The 25,157-nt window shown below is 36.4% G+C and overlaps 1 protein-coding gene across 20 annotated transcripts in view; it reads right to left on the reverse strand.

Moving 5' to 3' along the window:
• Nucleotides 1–25,157, reverse strand: part of DLG2 (discs large MAGUK scaffold protein 2) — a 1,729,700-nt gene that overhangs the window by 671,297 nt on the left and 1,033,246 nt on the right. The window contains exon 1 of one of the 20 annotated variants that reach the window (XM_064492765.1): nt 1,238–1,377. The exons of 18 other annotated variants lie outside the window; for them this stretch is intronic. In XM_064492765.1, the coding sequence (XP_064348835.1) occupies nt 1,238–1,342 (105 nt within the window). In that variant the 5' untranslated portion in view covers nt 1,343–1,377. Of the gene's footprint in view, nt 1–1,237; nt 1,378–25,157 lie in introns of those variants that run through there. One more of the 20 variants, XM_064492764.1, reaches the window with a different exon arrangement.

The raw sequence follows: 25,157 nt of genomic DNA on the forward strand, positions 1-25,157 counted from the left end.
GCTCCGTGAAGGAGACACCTGAGCTTCACAAGGGGGTATTATCATCTTGATAAAGCAAAGGAAGAAGAGCTACACAGAGCAGATTCCAGTTCAAAGTAGAATAGTTATAACATAATCTGACTTAGAAAACTTCCCACATTAGTTTTTAAAATCCTTTCAAAAATTTTATGTTTTATGTCTTTAACAGTTAAGGTCCACTTACAGAGATCCAACGAGAAAATCGTATTCGATGAGAACTTCAAATGTAGCACAGTCTTTGAAATAGGTGACTCCCAAGTTACAGAGAAAAACAGAATGGCATCTAACTTCAGTCACTTGAAAATAACTTGAATTTCAGAGAACATTTAACCCAATTATTGACAGAAGCATCTCTCAAGTTTCTATGTCAGAAATAAAATGTTTCTTGAGGGATTTCTAATAATTTTAACAGGTCTTAATTTGTAAAAGTGTTCTCTTATTTCTAATAGATTAAGTAGACCTATTTTAAGGGATTGAGATAAGAAATCAAATATTTTTCTACTCTTCTTCCAAATCTGATTTACCCCCTTTCATCCTATACAATGTAGCCAGACTGGTTCCTCTGGTTGGATAATTATAAACACAAACATTATCTCTTCAACAGAAAACATGATGACACTGACTCAATTATTCACTTTATCTGTCTATACACTTTTAAAAACAAATTTCTAAGCCATTTTTACAAATTTATAAGTAGTACACCACTACTTTACTAAAGGAAAAATCACACTTTTCGAGAGAGGTTTTATGGTAGATTTTTCTTGGATAAGCAAAGAATCAAAATGTAAAAACCAACTTTCGGCTTCCTAATCTATGTTATCAAACTCACTGCAAAAGATAGTCAAGCCATTTTAAGTAGTTTGGGGGGGGGGGGATCAACCAGGAAATACACACTGCAAACTGTTTCAAATTTTAATATGAGGAATATCAATCTTGGGCTCTTTCTTTAGTACACGTTACTATTAGAAACTACTGTCTTTAGTGGATAGGTTTGCTGGGACCACTGTTCACTCTTTCTCACCAATCAATGTTTGACCAGATTAATAATTCAGATTTCACACAGAGCAAACATAGACATCATTTATCCAAAACAAGAACTACAGGGAAGATACCACACCTTTAAATGCATAGAATACATGCCATTTATCTATAGTTATGAATGGAAAAATAGGAGAAAAGTAAAAGAATCCCTAGGAAAATACAAGGAAATTTTCCTTACCGGAATAAATGCATGTTGCATAGCTTGTTCACATTGTTTTAAGGAAGCAATAGTATCCCACAGAAGCTGGTAATTTTCAGCCAGGGAAGCACTTGGCCGTTGCATGGCGAAAGCTAGTAACACTCACACTGAGCTCAAAGAACCCAGTTGAAGAAAGGAAAAAAAAAAAAAAAAAAAAAAAAACCCTGCAGAACTGTTACATAAACTTCTTAATTAGATTTGCTACACAAACTGCTATCTTAAGACTTAAAAAAAAAAGTTAATCAGAACATTTCTTTTGGGGGATAACTGGGCATGACTTGAACAGGGACAGATGTTTTCATTGGGAAGGATTTTCGTTCCCACACTTGTGAAAAGCAATACCATCAGTGTTCCCCTATCTTTACCCAGGTCTGGCGAAACTGCACATACCATAAGTGTGTGGGGGGAAAGAAGTAGGAGGGAGAGAGATGCAAAAAAAAAAAAATTTCCACCCGAAGATTTGGGTGGCAGGCCATGGAGGTAGAATTTGAGTAGCTTGTGAAAAGTAGTAAAATTGAAGGGAGAGGGTTACATACACACATATATGTACATACACAGGTGTCTGCACTTGTCTGCTGTGCTAGGAATACATGCATTCTCACAGTGTCATTTAATATGTCCAACTCTCATCTCAGCTTAAAATCTAAATGTGATATATTTTCCATCTACAGAGTATCACTGCCTGTATTAATGGCAGAGTTATTTATCTGGGGTTATCTCTACAAACTAATCAGAAAGTTCTTGAGTAGAAAAATGCAGTCAATTATTTATCTTAAAATTTAAGAGTAATTAGAAGATCTTTCCATTGTCTTCAGTGTTAGATAAGAGTCACATTTATTTCCTCTTCTAGGTAGAATAAAGAATGCCAGGAGAACTGAACCTTCGAATACGCTTGGGACCTGAGGGTGGGTTACACAGAATTGGAATGGGTTAATTCCAAAGAAATTGCTTGCACACTTTCACAAAAAAAAGCTACTATAAGCACTAAATCAGATCTCAACAACAGAATACAGCAACACAATTTGAGTGTTCCTTCACCTAAGACAGGAGCCCACAAGGTAAGATGAGGTCCCGGAGCCTCTGGGGGAATGCTGAGGTGGAGAGTAACGCAGCTTATAAGGTACCGAGCACTCAGAAGTTCCAAAGAAATCTGTGGCCTCAGGGCTGGTTACATAGCCAACAATGGGGATATTTATTCAAGTATTTCTAGAGTTAAGAGGTAAACTGAGGGCAATACAAAGCATAACAAATAAACTGCTTTTAATTGACCTAGAAAATCCAAGGAGTTTAAAACAAGGTACAAATTGTAGAAAACAGTGTGATAACATAAATGAAAGATTTTTGCTCCATTATTTTTAGATGCTCCATTATTTTTAGAAGAGCTGCACGATTTGGGTTACCTAGTTTTTTGCATTTGTACCCTGTTGATGGTGCATTCGTTCATACTAATGACCTTATGGCGTGCAAGTCTCAAAGACGGGTACCAGCAAGCTTTTCTTCTTATCCCAATTACTTTTCACCTTCGAACTGAAGGGAATTGCAAGTAGAATTGATCTTTCAAAATTTCTACCTGGGCTGATTTGTAAGGAGATTGTCAGGAGGTTATTTTTCCTTAATATTTCACGGGTGCACACCGTAAGGCTACTGCCATTAGACAGTTTGTTTTTCCATATCAATTCAACCAGCCTTCTCTTTTTCTCATTCATGGTGTTCTTCTGTTCAGCTCACACCCACAGTCCCTCCTCTGCCTTCATTCCTGCCCTTAGACTCTTCCATCTGCCCCAGCCACATGCTTCTTCCTCATGCACTGCCGACCAGCCAGCCCACAGCTTCCAGAAAAGTATCCCTTCACTAGTAAATGTTCTGTATTTCTCATCAAACAGGGAAATAAAAATTATTTTCTAAGTTATCCTCCAAAATCCTCCAGCCTATCCTCTCTGAATTCCTTGAGCAAACTGTTCATCATTATTCCAGACTCCAGCCCCTGGGTCTTCTGTCATGTCTTGAGCTTCCTTTATCTTCCATATATCAGATCCCTTCTGTTTTCCATTTAAGCACATCTTTTAAAAGATCCTTCTCTCCTTACTTTTTGTCAGAAGGGTAGAGAATCCCACAGTCTCTGCATATGGAAACTCTACATGAAAAATGCCCTTGGAATAATGCATTCATTCCTTTATTTATTGATCCAACAAACATATCAAGCATCTCCCATGTACTATACTTTTTGACTGCATTATGGGCAAATGAATATATCAGATGCTGATTTTATCTTTAACGAGATTACAGTTTAACTGAAATGATAATACATGGGCACAAATAACAAAAAGACAAGTTAAAAAAGAGGGTAAGTGCCATAAAAGAGGTAGTATAAACTATTTACAAAACAGTGAAAAAGAAAAATTACACCCATTGGGAAAATTTGGGCAGCTTCATGGAAGATTTACCACCTTGACTAGAGCTTGAAGTTAGGGTAAAATGTGGACACGTAGAGATAGGCAGAGAGCATTCCTAAGGAAGAAAATGTAGAGCAAAGGCAGAGAGAGGGAAAGTAAAGATCATTACTGGTTGTTTTGGAAGGAACATGACACCAAGAAAGCTTAATACTCAGATTCTTACTGGAGTCAGTTTTATTCTGAATAAAGTCAGTGGCTTCCTATTCCTAAAGCTAGTCAGTCTTAGCTTTAATGAATCTTAGAGCATCAATGTGCATAAATGCAGTAAAACTAAACCTCACGAGGTAGTAAATTTCATAAATTTATCCCACACTCTTTAAAATAGGAATATGATATACTTTTGGAGACTTTAGGTGGCTCAGTCATTAAGGTCATATTACTTGATTAATTATTTAGTTTTTTAAGTACATATAGCATGTTTTGCTCTCATGCCCAGTCACTTTTGTAAGTTCTAAATTCTCTTACCTTCAACATTCAAGTGGGGTCCACCATGAATTTTACCTGATCAAATATTTGACATAGTTCAATTTGGCTTAGTTTAGCAAAAGTTTACTGTGCTCTACTATGTGCTAAGCACTGTGTTAGAAACATGGAATACAAAGATAAATATTAAATAATGTCGATCCTCTGCTTCTTTTCAACTAACACTCAGTGCACATTTTGCCTTTGGCCACAAAGTAGAATTTTGTACACATTCTCCTGTGAGCACAATGCCTGATATGTAGTGACTACCATTTTTCTGTTAAACCCTCAATCACTAGGCCATATGTCCATCATATCTAAATATACTGCCATGCTCTAAATTGGACTACAGGCTTCAGAGTGTCTAAAAGTATTTTTTGTATGGTGGTACTGCCATGCTGAGATGCTGTCTGCTGGTAATTGGTTTAACTATAACTTCATGACAATTGTACTTCCAGTAAGAATGGAGTAACAGGGCTTAGATTTACATGTATATCTGAAAAACAAACAAACAAAACTAAACAGAATATATAAAACAAGGAGTTTCAAAAATGGACATCAGACAACAATAAAAAGTGAACTATGAGAGACAGGAAACATACAAGATAAGTCCTATGATCGCCTCATTTACAACCTGAATGTCCAGGCCACATTGCAGGGAGGGGGGATACAACTGGAACCCAGTGGACTTGTTGAATTGAGGAGAAAAAGTTGGTTTTCTGAAGAAACCAAAGCAACAAGGAGAAATAGAGAAATCCATACTTATAGAGATCTCAATATCCTTCTCTGAATACTTTATAGAATAAGCATACAAAAATCTATAAGGATACAGAAAATCATTACAATACCATCCATCAGTTTGAGCCAGTGTACACTTATAAAACACTCCACTCAACAACAGCAAAATACACACATTCTTTTCAAGTGCTCATGGAACATTTACCAAGATAGAACATATTCTGATCTGTATGTCAAATTTTAATAAATTTAAAAGGATTCAGGTCAAAGAAAGCATATTCTCTGACCACAGTGAAATTAAGTTAGAGATCAATAATAGAACAATCTTTGAAAATTCCTGAAGTATTTGAAAACTAAACAACACTTTAAAATAACCCGTCGGCCAAAGAAGAAATCAAAAGGAAATTAGAATGCATTTTAAACTGAATGAAATAAAACCACAACATATCAAAATTTGTTGGATGCCCTCAAAGCAGTAGTTAAGGAAACATATATCACTAAACACCTATATTTGAAAAGAAGAAAGATCTCAAATTAATGATCTCAGCTTATACCTTACACAAATAGAAAAAATACATAGCAAATTAAAAGCAGAAGAAAAAATTCTTTTAAAGATTAGAAGGGAAAATAGAGAAAATAAATAAAACTAACAGCTAATTCTTTGGGAATATCAATGAAATTAATTGATAACCCTCTAGCAAGACTAATGAGGAGAGAGAGAAGAAATATTTTATCAAAATCAGAAATAAGAGAGGTAACATCACTACATAAAGGAAATCTCATGAACAAGTTTATGCCAGAAAATTTGACATCTTAGATGGAATGGAGTAATTCCTTGAGAAATGTAAATTACTAAAGCTCACTCAAGAAAAATATATAAGTAACCTAAATAGCCATATCATATATCTGTTAAAGATACAGTATTTGTAATTAAAACCTAACCACCAAGAAACTCCAGGCCCCGATGGCTTCTGATGAATTCTATCAAATATTTAAGGAAGAAATAATGATAATCCTACACAAACACTTTCAGAAGACTGGTGAGAAAAACATACTTTACAACTTGCTTTTTGAAGCTAGCATTACCCTGGTATCAAACCAGAAGAAGACATTACAAGAAAAGTATATATATATATACTTTAAATACGTTAAATTTTATATATATATATAAAATTCTAAACAAATTTTAGCAAATTGAACCCAACAATATATAAAGGGGGTAGTATGTCATATTCAATAGGTTTAACCTTTGAAAATTACTTAATATAATTCTTCATATTACAAACATTTAAAGAAATCAACCAACCAACCAACCATATGCCCAACAGGCACAGAGAAAACATTGTGAAAAATCAAGTATCAATTCTTATTTTAAAAAACAAAACAACAAAAAACAAAACCTCAGGACAAGATAAAGATGTCTCTTCTCACTACTTCTGTCTAGCATTTTCTAGGAGGTTCTAGACAATTAAACAAGAAAAAGAAATAAATATTGGTAAGGAAAAAATAAAAGTATCTTTCTTTATATTTGACATACTGTCTATATAGAACATCTCCATCAATTTCAGCAATGCAATCTAAAGCAAACATTAGAATTTATAAATGAGTTTAGCAAGGTTGCAGAATACAAGATTAATATACAAAGACCTACTATGTTTCTTTTTACTAGAAACAAGTAAATAAAAAGTGAAATAAGAAATATCATATTGCCAAAAATAATACCATACCAATAATTTACCATAAGATAAAAAGTATAAAATTCTTAAGGATAAACTTTATAAGACATTTGCAAACCTATGTGCATTGAAAACCACAAATCTTTCCTCAGTGAAATTAAAGGCATATATAGAGACAGAAATAAAGTTCCTGGGCAATAAAACTCAATATTGTTATTGGTGTCATACTCTGAAAATTAATTTACAGATCCAGTGCAATGCAATCCCTATCAAAAACCCAACAAGATTGTTTGTTTGCTTAGTTATTTGTTTTGGAGAAACTGACAAGTTCATTTTAAAATCATACGGAAATTCAAGGAACACAGAATAGTCTAAACAACTTTGAAAAGGAAAAATAAAATTGGAGAAAAAATACTACATGTTTTCTAGACTTACTACAAAGCTAAGGTAATCAAAACAGTGTGGCACTGGTGTAAAGATAAATAAATAGGTCAATGGAGCAGAACAGAGACTCCAGGAAATCAATCCACACATCTACAGACAACTGATTTTCAACAAAGATGCAAAAGAAGTTCAATAGAGAAAAGTTAATCTTTTCAACAAATGATGTTGGAATGATTAGATACCCATATGCAAAATAACAGACCTTGATGTATACTTTTCACTACGTATGAACTCAAAATGGATTACAGACCTAAATGTAAAGCCCAAATAAAACTTCTAAAAGAAAAGAGAATAGCTTTGTGATCTAAAAGGTAGGTATAACACCAAAAGCACAACCATAAAAGAACAAATTAATGAACTGGGCATCATCAGATGGAAAATTTCTCTTCCTTGAAACACTGTTAAGAGAATGAAACGACAGGACACAGAATGCAAGCAAAGCTTACAAACCATATATTTAATATAGAATTTGTTTCTAAAATATATAAAGAACTCTCAAAACTCAATAATAAGAAAACAACCCAATTAAAAATGAACAAAATATTTTAACAGACATCATCAGTGAAGATATATAGGTATCAAATAAGCATGTGGAAAGAGTATCAACATTGTGTTGAGAGAAATGAAAATTAAAATGCTACTACACACCAATTAGAATGGCTAATATTAAAAAAAAACTGACCATATCAAGGATTGGTGAAGATGTGGAAGACTGGACCTCTCATACACTGCTGGCTGGAATACAAATGGTACATTTCCTTTGGAAACAGTTCAGTGGTTTCTTAAAAAGTTAAACATGCACCTACCATAATTTAACAATTCTACTCCTAGGTGTTTATCAAGACAAATGAAAGCATATGTTTATTCAAAGATGTTTATGTAAATATTTATTGCAGCTTTATTTGTAACAGTGAAAAACTGGAAATAACAGGTGACTGGGTAAGTGAATTGTGGTATATCCAAACAATGGAATACTATTCAGCAATAAAAGGAATGATGAATCTAAAAATAATTATGTTGAATGAAAGAAGACAGAAATAATACACAGTGTATGATCCTATTCATATGAAATTGTAGAAAATGCAAGCTTATTTCTAGGGACAGAATGGAGAAACTGGGAATGGGGAGGTATGGTGGGTGGGGGTGGGAGTTGGATGGAGGCATTATGAAGAGGCATGAAGAAACTTTTAAAGTGAAGGACATATTCATTATCATAAATGGATGGTTTTCTATGTCAAAACATCAATTTGTACATCTTAAATATGTGCAGTTCACTGAATATCAATTAGACTTCATTAAAGCTATTCTAAAAAATTTCTTTAAAAGTTTCTAGAAAAAACTATCAGAAAATCTCACTCTCCTGGGTTTTATCCAAAGTGACAAGTTCTGTTATCATTTAATAGTGTAATCTTGTAGTTCAATCCATCTCCCTGAGGTGGGGAAGGGGTTAGAAAACACTGACCTTCCAGTAGGAAGGGAAGCAAAGGATATTAATAAATTTAACCAGAAGAAAAGCCTGAAATTTCTTATCCTACTCTTAGTCATGATTCTTGCCCTAATTAGCAGTATGATCTTGGTTCAGTCATTTTGCTTTGACAAGGTTCAATTACTCAACTATAAAATGAAGAAGTTAGACTCAAACATTTCTCAAGTATCATTCAGAGCTATAGTTCAGTGATCTATGGATATATTTTAATCTTTAATAACCCCATTTTCCTTTCAACTAAGCAGTTAACAATTATGGCTTTAAATTCAGCAAAAATATCCCATGTAATTTTGAATTACGCACTATCATGCATGCTGATAATCTCTCTAGAAAGACAGTAAACTCTTGAGGGTAGGCTCCTCCATCTTAAAATTTCTGCTTTCCTCATAATATTTCAAGTTCAGAGCCTACATCATTGTAATAGTGACATTATCATTAGTATTAAAATGGTAAGGATAGAAACCTACCATCGTACTTTTTAAAAAGCTACTTTCCCAGGCAGCAGCCATCTTATCCCTGTGAAAGTATTATTCTCAACTTACAGACAGAAAAACAGGTTCACAAGGCTAATGTAACTTGCTTCACTACTTATGAACTTTGTGACTTTGGACAAGTTCCTTAGTTTCTCTTTGCTTCTTTTGTTTATCTGTAAAATGGAGATAGTAACAGTGCTTATCTCATAGGACTGTTGAGGATTACATGAGTTAATATGTGTAAAACTTTAGAGGAGAGCCTGGACACAGTCACCACTATTACTGTTTGTGAAATTAATTTCATTTTAATTTATTAATGCATTTAATAACAAAGAATAAATAAGTAAGTAATAAAGAAGCAAGATCTAAGACACATTCATATCTTTTGGCTCTCTGTCCAACATACATTTGACCAGTGATCAAAAATATTTAGGTAATTGTAGATTCATCTTTCCTGACCACCATCACACCCCAGACTAAGTGTGTATCTTTCCAGTGTTCTTCCTCCCTGAATCCTGACTGTTTCCTTTATGTTCCTATCTTAATTTGGAATATATTAATTTATTTATTTTTAATTTCTAGTCTTTCCAGCTAAACTGTAGGATCAGAGAAGAGAACCCAATGTACAATCAGAGCCTGACCAGTGCCTGGAATATCATAGACTCTTTCAATGTTCACTCAATATTATTGTTATTAATAAGGCCTAAAATAGATAAGAGCTTATGAAAATGTCAAAAACATATGTTAGTATATTTACCTGGATCCTATGTCTTTCCAAAGGTCTCTAGTGAATTTGGTGATGACTCTTATCAAAAACTGCTATCTGACCTATTTTTTCTTATTTAAGGGAGACTGAGGCTCCTTTTTTTGATGGGGCAAGACTCACAGGACTGCACCAGAACAACACGGCAAATGAGCTTTTACTGTGTGCAATAGTGTTCCAGAGGGCATGATATGATCTGTGGGATACCAAAACTCATACAACAGAAAAGTGTGCTATAAATTTGATCAATCTGAATCAGTATATTTCACATGTACTTAAGAGATGCAAGTCATTGTGATAGAGTGCTATTCCATACACTCTGCAGAGTCTTTGGAATCATAAGCCCAGTTCTATAAGGGAGAGAAAGCAGGAGATTCCTGAGGAGCTGACTGAAGCAGGCAGGGCACCATAGTTCTACCAAACACTAGGTCACAGCACGTAAACCTCTGGCCAGAGTTAAAGCTGGGGCTAACTTGGATAGAACTATGAGGCCGATCAAGTCTGTCTTCATTATCTTTGGCCCCCTCAAGAGCCCTCAGCCCTTCTCCTCTGGACTCTCCTGACCGAAGAAAAGCTACACAAATTCATTTATAGGATGGTATTAAGAATTTGCTGTTTCCTCCCACCCACTTGCTCTCTTGACTCTTTTTGAGGGCAGGTGTCAATCCACGTGTCAATCTTACTCATCTTTTTAACCCCAGGCCCTAGCACATTACCTAGCACAGAACAACAGAAAGCAAAGGTTTGTTCTATAAATGCATGGATGTGAAAAGTATTGTACTTGATGTTGATAATAACTGGAATTCCTTGTATTCAGAAAGCATGTTTCGATTGATGAAGCACTCTCTCAACTAGGAATTCTTTTTCCTCTTCCTTTTTACCCTCTCTCTTTTCACTCATTTAAAATGTTAGTATGCCAATGACTCCCTCATTTATATTCTTGGCCCAGCTTTCTTTCCTGAATTGGATATCCTGCTGCCTGCTGGTCATCTCCACTCAAATATCTCACAGACATCTCACACTGAACGCCTTCAAACTCTGAGCTCTTATCCTCCTTCCTCCCCCTCAAATCTGCTTCTCTTTCATTTCCTTTTCCAGTAAAACCAAGCTCCTTCCACTCAGTTGCTCAAATCAGATGCCTTCCTCCCAGGAACCCACAATATCCACTTCATCCTGACCCTCCAGCCCCAGCATGGTCTAAACCTGCCTTCCACCAATGTCATCTTGTGCCATCTCCCGATTTCTGTACCCCAGCCCCACAGGCCTGCTCCTAGTACTTCGGAAATCATGAAGTGCAACCTCATTTCAATTCCCAGGCAAATGCTAGCTACCCTGCCTCAAATATCCTCCCTCCTCTTCTCTAGCATTCGCTCCCATTTATGCTTCAAATCTCGGTTCCACTGTGCACTGCAGGAGGCTTAGCAGTATCCCTGTCCTATACTCCTCCCTAGAAGCCAGTAGCACTCCCTTCCTCCAGTTGTGACAACCAAGTAGGTCTCCAAACATTGCCAAATATCCCTGGTATGGGGGACAAAATCATGTTCAGTTAAGAGCCTCTGCCCTACACCTTGATCAGGACATCCTGTCGCAGATTTTCATGGAACCTAGCTTGTAAATCTCTTTTTTGTGACTTCCAGATTATTGCTGAACTAGAGAAGAGTTATTTTTCATTCTATCACCTGTGCATTCTGTGTCTAGCATAAAATAAGTGCTTAATAAACATCTGCTGAATAAATGAATGAATTTGATTATTGCAAAAACCGTATGTAATATGTACAGCCAGAATTAACACAATGACTTTAAACTAAAGTAACAGATACACTGAGTAATTAAATGATACATGCAGAAATCATTATCAATAAATGGCAGATACGGGACTTGATCTTAGGTTTTTACCACTCTCAATTCTTATCGGCATATATCATTTTACTACCATTACCATATTTTAACCTTCTTAGATTACTTAACTTCCCTCCCTTCCAAGTTCACTGCATTTTGTCCCTGTAGTATGTGCAACAGTCATACACATCTAGCACCATCTCAAGGGCTGAAATTCTCAGAGTCTCACTGTGGCTTCCAATGCTGCTTCAGTCTGATGCTTTTTAAAAAAAAAAAAACACAGCATATTAAATATAAGAGTGAGGTAGTTAGGGCTTTTCATGTTGTAATAGGAATGAAAGAGGTGGGGAGAAAATCAGTAACTCTTCTAAGTGAATTTGCTTTTATGGTACTTTTAGTCTTGTGGTCCATTCTAGTAAAAAGCCTAGAGAAAAATAATCATATGTCAGGTTAAGATACTGTGAACTTAATGAAGGCATTGCCAAATTGTTAACTAGAACATGAAAGAACTCCTAAGGATACCTGATTAAAATTATCTTTTATTTCCATGCTGCTTAAGGATAGCCAACCAGAAAAATCTCATTTGGAAATAGAAATTCTTTTAAACTGCACTTTCAACATGCCTAATGCACTTTTATTTTCCAAGGTTTTGAGAAGCAAGAGCTACACAGCACAGTTACTCAATGTTTTTTTTCCAAGCAAGTATTTTTAAGTGGCCTAAGTGCTTTAATGGCTAATACGGAAGTAGCTGAGTGAGGGCAGGGTACAGTGCTGGGAGGTAGAGCTGACACAGAGGTGCCTTCAGACAGGGAGAGGAGCTGTGCTGGTGGGCTTTGTGATGTTACAATCTCCTTACTAGCAGCAAAGGGCTTCTTCTCTGCAAGCAATGCCTATGCTTTCCCACCTCATGGAAGGGGCAGAGAGGATAGTTCAGAGCATAAGATCTGGGGTCAGGTTTCCTAGGTTGGGATTCTAGCTAGACTGCTTTTTAACTGTATGACCTTGATCAGGTTTCTCTACATGCTGGATCTGTTTCCCCTTTTGTAAAAATAGATTTGAAAATGGTATTTATGCCATGCGGTTGTTGTGAAGATTTAATGAGTCTGTTTATAGGACTAGCATAAAATAAGCACCCAGTAAATAATCACTAGCTATATCTTTCTTCTTTATCTAAACATATTTTTACATCTGCATAACACTAAGCTCGGTCCATATGTCAGATGTTTATTATTTCACTAATTTATAAGTATCTCAAGAACCTGATCTCCATTACATTTCCATCATCATATAAGTTTTTCATTTGATTCTTACAACAATCCTATGAGGGTGGGACAGTTGCATCCATTTCACAGACAGAAAACTGGGACCCAGAGTGATTGGAATATGCCTCTGATTATGCAATTAAATAGTGGCAGGGCCAGGGCTAAAGCACTGGTTTTCTTAGGAATATTATTTTGCTTTGTTAACTCCATAGAATTTTCATAAATTCACTCCTTGTCTCAACTCTTTTAAGATAACAAAATGGACCCAAAGTGAATCTCCCTGGAAGTTTGTCCTCTCACTTCCTTCCTCTAATTAATATGTCTCCACTGGGTAGCAGCTCCATGTTTTAGTTGGTGTTTGTGTAAGTAGTAAGTATCTCTGTCTCAGACTCTCTCATTCCTCATCTTTTCCCAGTCCTTCTATCTCTTTTTTTTTTCCTTTCTCCTCTCCCTTACCTCTCTCCTGTCCTCCCTCCTCTACCTCTCTCTCTCATATACACAAACACACACACACACATACACACTCAGAGACATCTTACTGGTCTATTTCACATGGAAGGAGAGGATGGCATTAATAATGACTTTGAGGTTTTCAACTTCTGTGATGCGACAACCAGGATCAGTTGTCGAGAGCCAATAAGAGGTAAGCTGGTATTACTAGGGCAGGCAAGGGGCAAGAGTCTGATGAAAAAGCAAAGCAAGGGAGTTTGGAATTAAAAAAAAAAAAAAGTGTATGGGGAGTGGCGACAGTCCTTGATTCTAGTAAAGATTGTAGGCAGTGAAACAACAGCTATTAATTAAAACTCTTGCTGGTGGACGATGAATGAGTCTGAGTGTCTGCTGCATTAATTATTTACTGAGTAAATTTGGGAAAATCAGTTAACCTTGCCAAGCCTCAGTTTCCCACCTTGTAAACTGGGAACAGATAACGAACAATGATGTTATCAATCTCCTAGGATTATTATGAGGATTGAATAAATTACTTATACTTGACATTTCTCAGAAAAGAGTGCTAAATAAAAAATAATAAATTTTGGCTATCATGAATATTATCATTATTATTAATATCACTAATGCTGTCAGGAAGGAGAAAGTACAGAAGGCTTCCGAGGTGAGGGTGATGAGTATCTGTCTGACACTTTAGGCAATCAAAATCTACAAGGACAGAACATTTATTTTGGAAAGAATATTTGTCATTCAGATAATTGTTAAAAGACTGGAGAAATAAATATTACAGATGCAGGGAGTTCAGTTAGGATTTATTTACAAGAACCAGGTGGTTTTAGGCTAGAACAAGAGATAAATCCAAGTCTCAGAGTCATCAAAAGCATTTATTCTCAGCACTCATGAGGTTCAGGTCTATTCATCCCCAAATGAAGTTGCATATGGAATGGTAATATATCAATAGCAAACCCAGAATTAAATGAGCTAAATCATTTGAAATTATACTACGAAATCAAGACAGTGACAGGTAAACTATTCCAAAGTTGAAATAAAGTCCAGCACCATCATCACAAATAATGGATTTCAGCGAACTGTGTTGATGTGATCAAAGGTCAGTTAACATAGGGATGGCAAACATTCAGAATGGGGTGAAGCTTTTGTGATATTCTGCTTATGATGTTCTGAGACTTAAATATCACTTACGTGCAGAAATACAATGTTTTCTGGATTTTCCAACTGCTTTTAAATCAGAAGTCTTGCCTCATAAAAAAGTCAAAAAGCAAGGCCCTTAATCGTGTCATATGCTTTCTGATGTCCTTTTACTCAGCTAATAATTTCATTTAAAGAACATTTCAATGAGCACTAATTGAATGGAAACTGTCAACTTTCCTTTTATAATGAAAGGAAAACTGCTGTGATGAAGAATTTCTATCATTATATCTAATTAAAAAGTTAATCCCTAGGTTTCTCATTTTTAAGTCCTTTCAAATGTAACAAAAGAGTTGCCCTTTCAAAACTGTGAGACAAAAGCACAGGCATTAGGTAACACTACTTCTATGTTAAAGCCGCAGACTTGGAATTAAAGGATACTGGCCCAAACTATTGTGAAGGAATTAGGAAAATTACAAGAATCTACCAAACCTTGGCCTTTATTGACCTACATTTTTTAACAGAGAAAACCACATATTGCACCAACAGTGGGAGATCCAGAAAGAAATTGTAACCTAGGACGTTTATACAATAGAGAGAGAAAAATGGGCTCTGCTTCCCAGCTCATGGGCGACTGATGTGACTCACTCTCTTAATAGGAGTAAATGCAATCTTTCTAGGTGCAGAGAGAGAGCTTGGAACAAATTATTCTTCCAAATAAGTGAGCCTTTACTCTAAGGTCCAGACTCACAAGCACCCTTTTAATATCACCCTCCAACTTCCTGGAGCCCAGTGGAGAAGGAAGGAGAGAAGTCTAGACAAATGTGGGAGATGATCTATCCACGCATGGCTGTCTCACTTGCACGGTGAGCAAGACGAGGGGAATGACTGGGAAAGCCTGAATGCCACCTGCAGGATTAAGAACATTCACCATTTCTACTTCCGGTATACATTTTAAGGCTAGAGGGCTATGTCGTGATCAAAGAAAGAAAGTCTGTTTCCAAGTGCCATTTGCTGCAGGGTCAACAGAGAATGGTAACCAGATCTATAGTTTAGCAATGTATTTTATAAGGAGACTTCTTACTTTTCATTAACGAGGCTCAGCAAGATCACCCTCAGCAACAGTTTACTCATTCTGATAATTCACAATGCAGCCTCTAACCTCTTACAAAACAGTCCTTACTAAAGGCTCAGTATCTGCAACTCTGAAATAAGCAAATATTATTAGATGTCAACTCAATTATGGCTTTCACTGAGCAAAGGGAACAATCTTCCTAATGGATCCTACTCTTACTTTCTGAGTTCTTTCTACATTTTTGCCTCTCAGGGAAAGAAGGGATAGAAGATTGAGAAAATATTTTTTTGGCAAAATGTTTTTTCATATAGGGACCTTTTAGTGTTTATTGACATCCTTCTTTCTGCCTTTGTTTTTCCAAGAAGCAAATACTGTGTACTGAAAGAGAGTGAAAAATGTGAAGCCTGTGCTCTGCCCCTTAACAAGCTGTGTATGACCGAAACTAAGCCTTTTGACTTTTCTGAGCCTTTATTTTCTCTACTGTAAGACAAAAATAATAATCCCTGTTATACCAGGGATCTTTGGGGCTCAAATAAAAAATATGGGAAAAGCTTTGGAAACATAGAGGCGGTTATTTTTCTGTGTGAGGGAAAGAAAAAGGGATTTAGCATTTATTGAACATCCACCAAATAGCAGGTACAGCACTAAGCTTCTTCTGTATTAGGTCTTTAATACAGTAACCCCATGATATAGGCATTGCATCCACTGAACACATAAATAAAGGAAGTGGTAGACAGATTGAGTAACCTGTCAAGGGTCTCAAAGCTTGTTAAATTAAATTCTGTCTCTCTCTAAAGACAATGCTCAGCTTCCAGAAAATGAGAGTCATGCTGTTGGTAGCACACTGTAACAATGCAAGGTTTGAGAGTGAGTCAGCAAAAGTTTGAATTCTAATACTGCAGCTTGGCCAGTGTTGTCATGGGTAAGTTGCTTAAATCTGTCCGAAGTTTTGTTGGTCTCTTCTGAAAATGGGGAAGACTGGCAACTAACCCACATTGTTGTTGTGAAGATTTCCAGAAAAAAAAAAAAGCATGCATAGCACTTAGTAGGATGCTCAGCACATAGTCAGCATTCAATACACATCAGTTACTATTGTTCTATCATTTAAAAATGTTGTTGGCAACCAGCTCAGTAATTGATCCAGGAAAATCTTACAATTCCTTACAACTTACTCTGAGTATTTTGAAGATGAGGTAGATTTTATCACATACAACTGAACATTGACTAAAATTACTGGAATTCAGCTGGTTGAGTTCAGATATATCAAATTAAAGAGAGAAAACCAATCAGATTTACAAGGAAAAGTTGTGATCAAGATAATATAGAATGAATGAAATCAGGAAAAAAAGAATACTTCCAAAGAAGACTAAATGGACAATGCACATATCTTAAACTTAATTATCTGGACTGACAGCTAACCTGTAGTGTAACTTCTGGGGTACCCATTCATGCATCATGTAATTTACATTATACATTCTAAATGATATGGGACACATGGTCCCCTTATAGAAAGCATTAAAAAGTCAACGTTAAAACGTTACCTTCCAAACTTATCCTCCCCCTTATCTATTTAAAAACTTATTTTAAAAGGCTAAAAAACAACTTGAGTGTGACTTTTTGTCCTCATGTTATGACCTTTATATCTGTTTAATTTATATTCCGAAAAACAATGTCAGTTTACAGATGACCCAAAGATCAGAGAGGTACAAGGGTTCATCTAAGAACAACAGGCCAACCTAGGTTTGAATATTGGCTCCATACATAATTAGGCAAAGTTCCTCTATGAACGTCTCCCTTCATTTGCAGAATGGGAGTAATATCTTCAGTCTCTTGGGGTTGTTGTGCACATTAGATGAATTTTCCATCCCAGTTCCTAGCACCTAGTAGGCGGTTATCGAAGTAAGTTATTTTCACTTAGTTTCCTTTTACTTAAGTGTTTTGGAGAACATCTCTATTTATTAAATGCCCACAAGATTCTACACTCATTCTTAAGTACTGGTGAAGCATAATATAGATTTCACAGACTAGCTAATCATTTCACTAAACTGACATTATGTATTATTATTATTTTTAAAATTTTTATTGAAGTGTAATTGACTTATAATGCTAGTTTCAGGTGTACAGCAAAGTGCTTCAGTTATACATATATATTTTCTTTTCAAATTATTTTCCATTATGTGTTATTACAAGAAATTGAATATAGTTCCCTGTGTTATACAGTAGGTCCTTGTTGTTTATCTATTTTACATATAGTAGTGTGTGTCCGTTAATCCCCAACCCTGAATTTAATCCTCCCTACCCTTTCCCCTTTGGTAATCATAGTTTGTTTTCTATGTCTATGAGTCTGATTTTGGTTTGTAAATAGAATTTACCTCATTTTTTGTTTTTAGATTCCACATATAAGTAATATCATATGATATTTCTCTTTCTGTCTGAAGTTAAGTCAGACTCAATATGATAATCTCTCAATTCATCCGTGTTGCGAATGGCATTATTTCATTCTTTTTATGGCTAATTGTCCATTGTGTGTGTGTGTGTGTGTGTGTGCGTGTATCTATATACACACACCACATTTTCTTTACCCAGTCATCTGTTGATGGACATTAAGTTGTTTCCATGTCTTGGCTATTGTAAACAGTGCTTCTGTGAGTATTGGGGTATGTTTGTCTTTTCAGATTAGAGTTTTCTTCAGATATATGCCCAGAAGTAGGATTACTGGATCATATGGTAATTCTATTTTTAGTTTTTTAAGGAACCTCCATACTGTCCTCCACAGTGGCTGTATCAATTTACATTCCCACCAACACTGCTGGAGGGTTTCAACATTATGTATTATAATGGGGTGATTATGAATTGTAATGGAAAACAACACAGTTAAATTGGCTACGGGTCTAAGAGAGGGTGGGGAATAAGCAGATCAAGAAAAGCTACAGACAAAAGAAATATCGACCCTGGATGTGCAGGGGCAGCTGGAATTCCACAAGACAAGAGAGGAAAGGATGTCCCGGTCTCAGAGGAATGTTTTCAAGCAGAAAGACTTCCCCAGTGTAATGTTCTGAGTCTCTTTCTCCATCCCCAGCAGAAGAAGGAAGTTTTATGCTGGGTAGGTTTGTAAAAAGGAACTGGGCATGCTCAGCTCACTCTTTCCTCTTGGGAGCAGGCCAGGCTTCATGAGACTTACATTCTCTTTCAGCTGTAAGATAAGCTTAGCAAGGCAGACTGTGCCTCTGCAGGGGAAGCTGGCGGTGTGAGGTGGGGGCACAGGGGGTACACCAAGTTCAGAGGATTTTGGTAAACCCATTTCACTGCCTGCCACAGCCATTTCCTCCACACTAGCTTTCATCAGTAATAAAATTTTATTTTTAAAAAAACCTCTATCAGAATCCAGCACCTCTATCATATCTAGTTTATTTAAAATTTTTTAAAGGTGCTAATTATTGCCTCCTCAAGTCTGATGGAGAATGAAATACATTAACAAGAGAGTACAGAGTGTATTCAAAACATGACATTTTTTTTTTTCAGGAGAGTAATGGACTTAGGAAGCAAAATGGAGGAGAAACTGGTTTACATGTTTAAAGTTAGTCAGTAAGAGGGTTATGGGGCTTCTCTGTCACTCTAAGGAATCTGGGGTGTATCCTATAAGCAGTGTGAAGCCACTAAAGGATTTTAAACAGGAGAATGACACGGCATTTTTGTGGGAAGAGGAGGTATTAGAAATATTCTGGCAGCTTGAAGTGAATGGATTTTGTGGTGTATTGGAGGCAAAGGCCAGTTTAAAGACTGTTCCAATAGTCCAGGTAAGGTCCTTGTGAGTAGATTTGGTCTTTGATTCACTATTGATTTCTAAATTCCCTCAGAATTCAAGAAATATAAGACAGAAGACCAACATACCTTACTTTGAAATCACAATTTTAAAATATCATAAAGGCTCAGGGGAAGGTGGGGGAAGCTGCACATAATGAGAGTTCCCACAAGAGGGACACGCTTAAGCTCAGCTGTTGCTGAAATGGAGAGATGATTGTCTGAACAATCTAGAACTCATCAGAAATAATCACACCTAATTTAAAAAACATTGTCTAAAAGACAAGCCAAAATTTACCAATCATGTAACAGCTAGATGCTCTGCAGAAAAAAAAAGAAGGATCCAGACCTCCAGTCTAATACCACCTTCTCCCTCCCTCCTCCCTGCACCACCATCAGCATCACCAGAAAAAGAATATGCACATAATAGCACCTAAATAACACACTAGGACATAAGGGGTCAGGAAAGATAACACATGACATGATTCATCTAATGACTTAACCCTGTAACCAGATAGGAGGCAAATTCTAGCGGACAGAGAGCAGGACTGAAAATCACAGCTACCTGCCTAACTCTGGTCCAGGTTCACCTTGCTAAACAAGCACTCCATTTTTAATTTACTGAATAGTATGTGTTTACATCTTAAAGTTATTCTGCACAAGTAAAAAAAAAAAAAAGGTAATTTGAACTTGCTTTTTGGAGAATATCTCTTGTTCTCCATTGCAGATGTAAGAGATGAAACTTAGGAATGCGATGCCATATTCCTTTATTCAGCAGTTATTTGTTAAGGCCTTACTAGATGTCATCTACTGTGTTGGGTAAGTGACAGATCCATCCCTTGTACAGAACAACCACAGCAAGCACACTGGACCCTGAGCTTGGGCATGAGGGTTATCCTTCAATCGTCTTCAACTGCCTTCCAAATTTCAAAAGGAGGCTAAAAAGTTTTCCTCATTCCAGAATTTGACACCTTTATCTTCATTACCAAATTATGAAGCCTTAAGAAGCTAAAAAATAATTAAACAGAACTTCCATAAATCTGTAAGTAAATTATTTTTTAAAAAACTATATTGTTCCTACTTCATTCTCAAACCTAGTACATTTGTAGAAATCCATAATCATTCTTTTTTGAGCTGTGTAGTGATCAAAGTAAGTTTAATTTTATGACAACCTAATGCTTATCAGCCTCTCATAAATCAAGTCAACATCAACAAATGCAGGCTTCCTTGTAAATTAATAGAACACAATGAAAGGAGTGGCCCTTTGGGGTCAGACAAGTTCCAACCATAAATCTGGTCCTCATTAGAGGTATGAACTAGGGCAAGTTACTTTGCTTCTAAAAGTCCATTTGTTCATCTATAAAATATGGATGGGATGACCTTCCCTCTTGCATTATTTTGAAGGTTAAATTAAATGAAGATAATGGTATATAAGAAATGCCTCACAAATGGTAGCCATTATCATAATTTATTATAATTATGCCATTCACATGAAACATATGGCAACACTGAATGCCAGGATTATGAGAAACTAGAGATCTAGGCTGCTGCTTTTTTCTTTCTAATTCACGGCTGACTGTGCTACTTTTCACTTCATTCTTGCCTGAGCGGACCTGATGTAGCCTCACCATCTTTCTTAGCACCATGGTCAATACGACCATCATGAGTCAATCTGAACTGACACAGTCAAATGTAGTAACCATGTTTGTTATCTATTCTAACTTCCTCCAGTTGGTAGGGAGACCCTAGGATCCTGAGACTTGGCTAGGGTGATTCAAAGAATCCAGAGTAGCCGAGCTACTGGAACCTGGGTTTCCTGATTTCCAGTTCTGTATTTTTCCACTGCAGCACACTTACTCACCCTCCTCCAAGTAACGGAATTCAGGCGTAAGTCCAAACTGAAAGAGACAGATCACTTAACAGACCATCACTATGTGATTTCTGCTGAGGTATGAATTAAACTGTGGCCCTTACAATGTACAGTTACAGACTGATCAGAGGAAAGGAACTGCTTTAGAGACTATTCATGCACTCTGTCAAGGCCAGCGTAATAATGCGTCCACAATACAGTAGTTTTAGTGATGGGGTAATGGACATTATGCCAAGCTGCTGCCATGACTGCTACCAGTGTCTCATGATAGGAGGGCATTTTCAGATACCAGAGAATGTGATTTATCAATTTCTCCATCAGTTTAGTCAATTGGTCTGGAATGTATGAAGGAAATATCTGTTCCCAGTGGTTAAAGTTTATTCCCAAAAATACAACTCACTCATCACTGTCTTAAAATTAAACTAAAGCTTAAAGAAAGAATAACTCTTAGAAAAATGATTTCCAAAACCCTCTTGGAATTTAATCAGTAGAATAACTAGCATAAACTCTGAAAATAAAAGGTTCAAGAATGAACAATGGACACATGCTTGTGTTACCTGAAGCTTCATCGTAAGAAACTGAGACAGGATTCTACTTTAAATGGTCTCAATTTCCTATATCATCTCTCCTTCATATCTGGGGCAATTTCTAATAAATCCAATAAATGGTGTTCCATAGATGGACTCATGACTTCATAGTTCAATTGAAAAGTAAGAAATAAAAGGGAGTAGGGAGACCATATGCTTCAACCATATGCGCTTTAAAAAAAAGTAAAGTACTTTTCATTAGTCAAATGATTACTTTATTTCCTTCTTGGCTTTCCATCCAAACTCTCTTTATCTAGTGATTCCTAGATAAATGACATTCATCATCCAATATATTAAATGAGATATTCCAAATATCTTTTTCATGAAAGAATTAGAAGGGTCAAGGCCAGAGCTGAAGAGGAAGAAGAGGGTCAAAAACGATATTTGGTGGGCCATGATCTATTGTCTTGTCGTCAATAGCTGGGGATTTTATTAAGATACTCTTTCAATTTCCAAGTTAAACAAAGTAACTTATGATCACCCTAATAAGATCGAAACTCAGCCATGCAAGGTAACCTTAAAGAAATGAAAGAACACCCAGGCCAGCAGGACTGATAGCTATATTATCTTCTCTAAAGAAAAACTATCAGCCAGGAGTTTGGGAAAAGGTTTGGGGTCAAGAAAGAAAGCAAACAAAAAGGAAAGTCAGAGAGGCAAGCACTGTCCATCAGTCTATGACCTTACTAGGTGGGAAGGAGTCTGACCATTAAAGTTGAAATAATTAACAAATTTTGAAGATGGTATGACCCCAAGGAAAGAAGTCCAATATCTGAAAGTTACCCTTGACACCTTATTTTTCTTAGCTGTCTCATTTTGTCATATTCTGCCTCAAAGAAACCCATACTATTTAATCCATTTTTTTTGCTCTACATCCCAAATATATCCTGAACTCCTACAGTGGACCTCCATCACCAATGCTGCTGAGTCCAGTCATCATTACCTCTCCTTTGGAAGTACTGCTGTTGAGCATCCTTCCATTATTACTTCTCCATAGCTCATTTCACTATGTACATGAGATCATGTCACGTCCTCATTTAAAACAATTCAATGACTTTTTGTTGAACTTTGAATAAAATTCAGACTCACTCCCATAATCTCCAAAGTCTAGACCTGGCTTTACTTGACTCTCCAACCTCCATTCCTGTTTCCTTCTCCATACTCTCTTTCCCACGCTAGCCTTCTTTTGTTGAAGGAATATATCAAACTTGTTCCTACCTTAGGGCCCTTGAACATGCTATTATTTTATTTGTGACATCACCTGAAGACTGTCATACGCTTGTCCCCTTTTCACCTTTCATCTTTTAAAGACCAACTCAAGTGTCTCCTCTTTATTAAGGCTTCCTGTTACTTTACTGTCTTATTCAAATAAGTCCCACTTCCACTAACCTATCCTTCATATCACAGTGCCCTACTTTATTTTTTAATAGTAGGTTACTATCCGAGGTAGTCTTATTTACTTGTTTTTTGTTTGCTTTACTTGTTAACTATATGTACTTCTCAGTATAAGCTCCAAGTCTTACCTATTATATATACTGCTATATTTTCAAGTTTCTGGAGTAGGTATTGTCATCAATACATGATTAATAAGTCTTTGCAAATGAATGAACAGATGAATTTTGTGAACATGGGTGTTTTAATTCATCTGACAATTATAAAATAATTTTTTCATATTTTGATGGCATGTATATTTTAGCCAATCTGTCCGTTTCTTGGTCCCAGTTCCCTCTGGATACTTATCAGAACGGTCATCTCGGCTTTAAGAGAGACAAAAATGGGATCCAGGGGCCTGATCACAGTATTATCTTTAGCAAGCCTTGCCTAACACAACACTATTCCCTCCTTACCAATTTTTAAAGATATCATTCCTTTAATCATTAAAAAAATGTCAGGCCCTACTTAGCACTAAAGATACAGAAATAACTAAGGCATGGTTTGTCTTCTTTCAAAGCTTTCAGTATGGTAGACGAAACAGACATGTAAGCAATCACAATGCTAAGTCAAAAGTAGGTGGATGGGCAACATTCTGTGGGCACAGAGAAAGGAAAGCATAAATAAGATAACGTTTGTGATGATCCTTGAATGATGAATGAAATTTTATCAAACACAAAAACAGAAGGGTCATTACAGAGAGAGAGAAGCATGAGAAAGGATCTGGCAAGAGACAGCATCATGGCTTCAGGGAATCAGGAAACAATGAATGATTGGCTGTGATCAGAATACAATGGAGTGGCTGCAGATGGGTTCGAAATGCAAGCCGGGGCCAAGTCAAAGACAACTTTGAATGCTTTGCTGGGGAAACAAGTTATATTTTGTGAACTAGTGTTTGGCAAACTGTGCTTCATGAAATACTGGTAAGTATGTATCCATGAAAAAGGGATTTTGTCATCACCTACATTTAAGAAATGCTCTACACTCTCTACCTGCCCTTGGGGGATATAAAAACCCAGGGGCTTTAAAAAAAATCCTATAATAAAAATAAACTGCTTAACATGTTTAATTCAACATAGACCATCCATTAACATTTCCAGACAAACTAGCCTCCTCCAGAAGTCAGAGTACATTTAAAATGAAGCACTATTTTAAATGATTTGAAGTTGTTAAATTATTTAAATCAGTGAGTGATACAAATAGAACGGAGTGTTAAAATAAATTTGGCAACAAAAACAGAATGGATGGAAGGCATCTGGGAGGCCACTGGCTCTTGCAAATAGCTTGTCTGAATGATAATGCATGTCCGTACTCAAGCACTGAGAATAAGAATGTAAAAAGGGAAAATATTTGAGACACAGTAAGATATAGTTCTATCTCAATTTGTCATCGATTAATTAGTGCAGGCCCTGCGTATAGAAAGATGACTTCCTGCTTTCCTGGCATGGTAAACTTGTTAGGTAGTTAGGTAAGTGGGGGCACCGGGCAGATAGGTGGAGGAGAGGGAGGATCATCCAGAAGATGGTGTTATCCCACCTCCAGCATCAAGGGACTTTACTTCTTCTAAATGAGTGCCAGCAAGAAACTGATTAGAATCCCACAGCCATGACTGTGTGGTAGCGGAAAGGACTTAGCTGGACATGACCCAATGCATATTATATCTTAATTAACATTTAGCCCCAACCCCTCCATGGGTTTTTCTGTATACATCATGGGGAAGGACATGTGCAAAGGAACCAAACATGACTAAGCATTCCAGAGACAAGAGATCAATCAATCAAGAGACCAACTCTAAGTAAAGGTCTAAGAGAAGGGGAAGACAAAAACCACCACATCTCCTCCCCGGGCTCAGCCCACCTCCTGTTCTTGGAGGTGTACTTTTCCTTTTTGAAATAAATCTTTTAAAATCTTTCGCTATACAACGCACGGTCCCCTGACTATAAACTTAT

This window comes from Camelus dromedarius, chromosome 12, assembly GCF_036321535.1.
Source record: "Camelus dromedarius isolate mCamDro1 chromosome 12, mCamDro1.pat, whole genome shotgun sequence".
NCBI classification, from domain to species: domain Eukaryota; kingdom Metazoa; phylum Chordata; class Mammalia; order Artiodactyla; family Camelidae; genus Camelus; species Camelus dromedarius.